General features: G+C 59.8%; 1 protein-coding gene across 1 annotated transcript; it reads left to right on the top strand.

Annotated features, from left to right (window-relative positions):
• The first annotated feature begins 3,118 nt into the window (after positions 1–3,118).
• On the top strand, positions 3,119–5,515 carry IRF2BP2 (interferon regulatory factor 2 binding protein 2). Its single transcript, XM_075748709.1, has 2 exons — positions 3,119–4,306; positions 4,580–5,515. The coding sequence occupies exons 1-2, from the start codon at positions 3,277–3,279 to the stop codon at positions 5,293–5,295; spliced, it is 1,746 nt and encodes a 581-aa protein (XP_075604824.1). The 5' UTR covers positions 3,119–3,276; the 3' UTR covers positions 5,296–5,515.
• The last annotated feature ends 2,053 nt before the right edge of the window (positions 5,516–7,568 follow it).

The following is a 7,568-nucleotide window of genomic DNA, read 5'->3' as shown; positions in this document are numbered from 1 at the left end:
CTCGTCTTCCTTCCTTCCTTCCCTCAACCATGGCATTGGCACAATCAGGACAAGGCAAAGGCTGGGCCTCTATCCATGCCACCATGGTGCTCCTCGGCCAGGCACTACCCTGGCCCTGCGTGGCTCCATCAGGTGTCCTCCAGCGCTTGCTGTTCCTATCTATAGAGCTGGCGTGTCATAGCAAGGGGTGTTTTGCAGAGATCGGGCACAAAAGGATGGTTTCTGTTTCAAAAAAAAAAAAAAAGGAACAAGAAACAACGCATTATCTGTTCGATTCCTGTGCAGTTACTGCTGTAACAGTCAGCAGCTTTGAGGACTTTTTTTTGGTGATTTGATACACAAACCACATTTCCTATGTAGCACTGCCACTATTTTTTATCAGCTTTTTGACAGTGAGCTTGGTAATACGGGTTTTTTTGCCTTTTCCACCAGAATTAATTCAAAGGCAGCAAACATGAAATGCTGCAAAACCAGAATACCACTCATCTCGACTTTTCCAAGCAGCTAGTTTTCATTAGAAATAAAGGAAAATAAATACAGATCACATTTTCTGTCCTGCAGTTAAAAGCCTGCCACAGCTGAAAGCTTTGCTTTCTTCTTCCCCTGCAGCCTCACTCAGCACTCCAGCTCTGCTCATGATCTGAAATGTGCAAACACACAGTTTCTTGGCTTTCCACCAGTATACATAAATATATGTAATTTTTTCCTTCGGAGAACCTGGAGGCAAAAGCAAGAGGGCAAAGGAGTACGTGACTAAAACATCCAAACTTCCTCTTTCATAAGCTATCACATGATGAAGTGCAATTACAATTCCTGCCTTGTCCCTGCCAATTGCAGGCGCATTGCCTCACCCGAGAAACCCGGCTTCTTCCCCCCCCCCCCCCGTGTGTGAGTGTGTGTCCCTGCGTGGAGGCAGCAATCGCTGCAGCCGGCTTGGCGAGGCTCCAGCTTCGGGCTGGAGAAAGAGGGCAGTGGGTGGAAGACGAAAACAAAGATCTGTTTACTTAGCATGCATGGATAAAGCGTCTTTCCAGCCAGGGAGGGGAGGGGGGAAGAGAGCTTTAAAGGACTTTGATGCAATGTGAAACGAGGGCTGCTCTGTAAAAGCTAGCCGATGTTAACCCTTCGCTCCCCGGGAGCACGTCTGTGCCTCGCAGCACCGGTGCTATCCCCTTCCCCTTCCTCCTGCCCCCTGCCCCGGGCGGCTGCTTCCGGGCGGGTACGAGCCGTGAAGGGTCCGGTAGACCCGAGCTCCCGCCGCACCAGCCGTGGCCTCCGCCCCGACGTGCGGGGCTGGGTCGGGGGCCGGGGCGCGTTTTTGTTTTGCTTGTTAACAGCCCGGCGCCTCCAGGACGCCCAGCCGGGCGTGCAGTTGCAAAGTCACCCAACCTGGCACGGGGGCCGGCGCTAGGAGCCAAGCCCCGGGACGAGGGGGAGGGCGGGGCAGGGCGAGGCAAGGCCTACCCCACCAACACCACCACCACCACCACCACCCCCCCGCCCCGGGGCGCACGGACGGCCGAGCCACCCAGCCCCCGGCCTCGGCGGGCGGCGCTGGGCGGGGGGGGAGCCGGGGGGCGGCCTCTGCCCCCGATCCTCGCCTAACCCCCGCGCCAGGCCGAGTAGCGGCCGCGAGGAGGCGGCGCTTCATGCGGGGCCGGCCCGGCGGCAGCGCCCCCGGCCCCGCAGCGCCCCGGCCCCGCCGTCGGTCGACTGCCAGCCGCGGGGAGGCACCTCCCGCCGGCGGCTGCGGACGTCAGAGCTTCCCCGGCCCCGGCCGGCCTCCGCCTCCCGCCCTCCTTCCCTCCCTCCCTCCCTCCCCCGTAACCTACATAACGGCGTGGGAAGGGCGGCCCGAGCACGGGCGTCGGGGGGAGCAGCGTCCGCAGTGTTTACCCTGCCCAGACACACGCGTGCAGCCGGCAGTACGTGCCGGGATGCGCCCGGTGAGGGGTTACTTCACCTCCCGTGGCAAACGGGAAGAGCAAACACCCCCTTTTGCTCCGTCGCTTGTTCTGGGGTAGATGCGGGCGGCGGATGAGTGATTCGCAGCGTGGAAGGGGGACGGGGAAACGTGTCTGCAGGTTTTGCTTTTTTGGGGAGGAGACGGTGTTTGCTTAGTCTGTGAATTTTGCTAATCTGCATTAAAGAACCGCTGTTTTGTGGTTGAAAATGACAGGAAATCTAGAACGTCCTATTTCCTGTGCATAATGACAACAGTAAAAAAAAAAAAAAAAAGCAATCGTTTTATTTATTTATAATGGTGCCTCCTGCCCCGGCGGGGAGAACAAAGCCGGGCAGCGGCGCGGGAGGGCGCCGGCCCCGGCCGGAGGTGGTGCTGACCGGCCCCGCGGGGGGGAGCCCGCAGCCGCGGGGCGCGCCCGGGGCGCCGCGCTGTGCCCAAGGTCACCGGCCGAGTGGGTGGGGGGGGAACACCGAGCCCCGCACTGCGCGGGGTCCCCCGCGCATCTCTGCGTCCACGGGTGGCGGGGTTCGGCAAAACTCCTCGGCGGCGCAGGAAACGAATGAAAACAATAATAAAAATAAAAACAGAAAAGAAGGAGGGAGCCGCAGCGCACCCCCGCCCCTCGCCTGGCACCTCTCCGCTCCCACAGCCCCCCCCCCCCCGAAGACGAGACGGGGCGGGGGGCGGCGGCCCCCCGGCGGCAGGAGGAACCCCCGGCGCCGGTGGCGCGGGCAGGGGCCGGGGCCGGGATCGCGGCGGCGGCGGCGGGGCGGGGGCGCCCACCGCGCAGGCGCGGCCGGCACTGTCGAAGAATCGAGGCGGCGGCGCGCAGAGGCGGCGGTGGCGGCTGGAGCCCGGCACGGCACGGCGCCGCCGCCAGCCCCAGCCCCGGCCCCGGCCCCGGCCCCCGCGGCAGTCCCCGCCCCGCCCGCCCCGCCGCGCCGCGCCGGCCCCCGCCGCCCCGCGCCGCCCCGTAGTAGCCAACGAGCGGGGGAGCCGTGCGGGCGGCAGCGGCCGCAGCCCTGCGCCAGCCGCGCCGCGGAGATGCGCGTCCCCGCCGCCCTGTGAGCGCCGCCGGCGGAGACGGCGAGGGGAGCGGCGTCCCCCGCAGCGGCTCTGCCTGCCGGGGCGCCCGCCGCGCCCCGCTTCAGCGCACGGAAGAGGAAGGCGAGGGGGAGGGGGCCCGGCGGACGGTCCCGCTGCGGCCGCGGCGCCCGAGCCTCCCCGTCGGGACTCCGGTGGCGAGGGGCGGAGGAGGCGGCGGCCGGAGCCGGAGCGGGGGGCGCTCGCCGCTGCCCCGGGGCCGGGACATGTCGTCGGCGGCGGTGGCGGCTGCTTCCCGCAGGCAGTCGTGCTACCTGTGCGACCTGCCCCGCATGCCCTGGGCCATGATCTGGGACTTCACCGAGCCCGTCTGCCGGGGCTGCGTCAACTACGAGGGCGCCGACCGCGTGGAGTTCGTCATCGACACGGCGCGGCAGCTGAAGCGGGCGCACGGCTGCTTCCCCGAGGGCCGGGCCCCGCCGCCGCCCCACGCCAAGCAGCCGCCGCTCTCCGCCAAGGAGCTCCTGGCGCAGCAGCAGCAGCTCGGCCACCCCGCGGCGGCGGAGGCGGCGGCGCGGCCCCCGCCGCAGCCCCTGGAGCGCTACCCGCTGGCGGCCGAGCGGCCGCCGCCCCGCCTGGGCGCCGAGTACGGCGGCGGCCGGCAGGTCAACGGCATCCTGGTGCCCAACGGCTTCCCCAAGCCCGAGGACCCGCCCGAGCTCAACCGGCAGAGTCCCAACCCGCGGCGGACGCACGCCGTGCCCCCCACCCTGGTGCCGCTGGTGAACGGCGCCGGGCTCCCCGCCGCCATCGGCGGCCTGGGCAGCCGCGCCGCCGCTGCCGCCGCCGCCTCGCTGGCCGCCATCTCCGCCGCGCCCGCCCCGATGGCCGTGCCCGTCCCCCAGCAGCCGACGGCGGCGGCGCAAGCGGCGGGACAGGCGGCGGGGCAGCCCGGCGAGCTGGGGCACAAGCGCCCCGGCTCCGTCTCCTCCTCCTCCTCGGGCGGCGGCGGCAGCGCGGCGGGGGAGCACGACGGCGGCGCCAAGGAGAAGCGGGGCTCGGCCGAGAGCCTGCCGGCGGCGGCGGCGGCGGAGCTGGGCGCCGAGGGCAAGGGCCGAGCGGGCGGCGAGCAGGAGTGGCTGGCCAAGCCCAAGACGGTGCGGGACACGTTGCTGGCCCTGCACCAGCACGGCGGCCACGCCGTGCCCCCCTTCGACAGCAAGTTCAAGAAGGAGCCGGGCATGGCGGGCGGCAGGCTGATGGGCTACGAGACCAACGGCGCCGTGGCCAAGCCAGGTGAGGCGGCTGGGACCGGCGGGCCGGGGGGCGGCGGGCAGGGCTGGGCAGCGGAGGGGAGGGCAGGGCAGGGCCGGGGGAGGGGGGGGTGTCCTCTCCCGGGATGCAGGGCCGAGGATCCCGGGCGGCTTCGGGCCCCCGAGACGGCGGCCCGACGGCCTGGGTGGCCGCGGCCACCCGTTTCTGCGATTGCACGGCGGTGACCCCCGTGCTCGGGGGTGCGTTGCGATTGCGCTGCCTTCTCACCCTCCTCCCTCCCCTCCGCTTCTGCAGGGGCCCGGGCCGCCCGGAAGAGGAAGCCTTCCCCCGAGCCGGAGGGCGAGGCGGGACCCCCGAAGATCAACGGCGAGGCGCAGCCGTGGCTGCCCACCTCGTCGGAAGGGATGAAGCTGCCGCTGACGGCCACCCCCTTCATGTCGCCCCCGCCGCCCACCGCCTCGCCCCACTCCAACCGGACCACGCCGCCCGAGGCGGCCCAGAACGGCCAGTCCCCCATGGCCGCCCTCATTTTGGTGGCGGACAATGCCGGGGGCAACCACGCCTCCAAAGACGCCAACCAGGTCCACTCCACCACGCGGAGGAACAGCAGCAGCCCCCCCTCGCCCTCCGCCATGAACCAAAGAAGGCTGGGCCCCGGCAGGGAGGTGCCGGGCCAGGGGGCCAACGCGGCGGGCGGGCTGGAGCCCGTCCACCCCGCCAGCCTGCCGGACTCGTCCCTCGCCGCCAGCGTCCCGTTGTGTTGTACCCTCTGCCACGAGCGCCTGGAAGACACCCACTTCGTGCAGTGCCCCTCCGTCCCCTCCCACAAGTTCTGCTTCCCCTGCTCCCGGCAGAGCATCAAGCAGCAGGGAGCCAGCGGGGAGGTGTATTGTCCCAGCGGGGAGAAGTGCCCCCTGGTCGGCTCCAACGTCCCCTGGGCCTTCATGCAAGGGGAGATCGCCACCATCCTGGCCGGAGATGTGAAAGTGAAAAAGGAGAGGGACTCGTGACTTGCCCGCTCTCGCCGCCCGACGTCACCTTGAACTCGAACTGCTCGAATTCTGTATATATCTATAAATATATATATATAAATATATATATATCTCCAAGACAAGGGAAATGTAGACTTCATAAACATGGCTGTATAATTTTGATTTTTTTGAATACATTGTGTTTCTATATTTTTTGAAGACAAAAGGTATGTACTTATTATAAAGGCATTTCTTCTAATTCTTCTCCTTTTTGTTTTGTTTTTTTCTTTTTTCTTTTTTCCCTTTTGTTATAGCAACTATTTGTTGTGCTTCCCTGGTGACAGTTACTGTTCAATGTAGGCTGTGACTTGCGCTGCTTTTTTTAGAGAGCACTTGGCAAACAAGAAATGCTTCTAGCTGTATTTGTATGCACTTGTTTCTTTTTTTTTTTCTTTTTCTTTTTTTTTTTTTTTTAAATGCCAAATACACTTTCTGACATTGTAAAGATTGCCTTACTGTCTGTGATTCCTTATTCCTGGCCCCTGTCCTGTAGAGCTGGTGGCATGCAGGCTTGGTCTGAGGCGGTTGGGGAGAAGAGTGGCTAGCCAAGGCGGGGATGCCCTTCACCATCCCACCAGCCCGGCGAGCTTAGGGAGCAGGAGGGCTTTCTCCCAGAAACGCGTGGCACGGGTTGCGATGGCAGATCTGCCAGATCCAGTCCCAAATTCCTCTGCGTTTCTCCTTCAGCATAGGATGTGGAGAGGTGTCCGAGAGGCGCTGTTGAGTTAGGGATTTCTGGGTTTGTTTGGTTTTGGTTTGGCGGTTGTTTTTTTTTGTTGGTTTTTTTTTTTTTTTAAGGCAAAGTTGACCGCAGTTCACGTGATCAGTTGTAAGATTACAAAACTGCATTTATTTACCAATTACCTACCATAACGTGGAATTTTGATAACGACCTTAATTATACGATTGTCAAAGGCGCCACCGTAGCACTGCCATCTCTGAAGGTCTTCAGCGTCACTTCTGGGGCTTTTGTGTCTTTGGACAAAGCTGGGGAGGTGGGGGAGAGACTGATTATTGTTACTTTTTAAAAAATTTTACTTTAATTTTCAGATAGCACAGGTGGACTTTGAGTTTGCTTATCAGTCACCTCTAGTGCTGTTGCTATTGTTACTATCACCAACACGGTATTTCCAAGTAGTGGCAGGTACGGTGTGGTACAGTGACAGCGGTGACTGAGGCTCTGCCAGATTGCCCGTGGGCATATCAGTGACAGCCCAAATGTGGGTGGAGGAAACCTGTAATTTCCTTATTACGTGTGCTTGAAACAAACCTACTGCTATTCTTTGAAAATGAAAATATAAACTGGTTGAAATGAAAGCAATTAGGGCTGCTCATAATGGCCCTGGCCCTGCCTTTTAAGCTACTTTGGAGAACTCTTTTGTAAAGCCACTTCTTTTGATCACGCTTCTGCATCACCAAGCAGACTTCTAAAATCAATAAATCATTGGTTACTAGAAATAGTTCGAGTCTTATAGTGATGTTTTTGTGCTGTTTATAGTTCGTTGGCAACACTGCAGCTGTACGAGCCCTTCTTTTGAGGTGTTTATAACTCAGTTATAAGCGGTTGTTTCTGAGCAAAAGGGTGGCGAGGTTGTCCCTTCCCGGGGACGGGCTAATAAACACTTTTGGTATCGGAAGAGGAGGAGGAGGAAAAATCTGTTCAGCTGACTATAATTTGAGGAATTTTGGGTGCTTTTTAGTCAACTGTTCTTATTGTGATAATGTTCAGACTGCAATTTAATGCAGAGTAGATCTTTTTTGGAAGACTACTTTTTTCTTTTTTTTTTTTTTTAAAGAAATGGTCATTATTAGTATTTGAAGATCAGAACTGCACATGCACAGTAATTTTTTATGAAGTGTTTAATGAGCACACCCACTACATTGTGTTCCATATTACAGGTCAATGTAATATTAGATAAGACTTGCATGATAAACAAATTCATTGAGTCAATATTACGCTTTAAGACTTATACCTATAGTCAAGATTGGTGTCTTATGTAAACACATTTAGCCAATTTGAAGAAAACGCACATTATATATATATACCTATATATATATACCTATATATAAAAAACCAACTGTAAAGGATTCTTTGGAACCACTATGATCTGTGTAAATGTGTATTTAGGCACTTTATTAAAAAAAATGGATTTTGAGCTGATAGATGGTAACAAGTTCTTCAAAGTTGCTTGGCATAATACCTCACGTGGGAGGAAGCTCATGTTTTTGATTAGGGTGGTATCCCTACTCTT

Source organism: Balearica regulorum, chromosome 3, assembly GCF_011004875.1.
Source record: "Balearica regulorum gibbericeps isolate bBalReg1 chromosome 3, bBalReg1.pri, whole genome shotgun sequence".
NCBI classification, from domain to species: Eukaryota; Metazoa; Chordata; class Aves; order Gruiformes; family Gruidae; genus Balearica; species Balearica regulorum.
The sequence above is the reverse complement of the archived record's forward strand: the minus strand, read 5'-3'. Positions and strand labels throughout refer to the sequence as shown.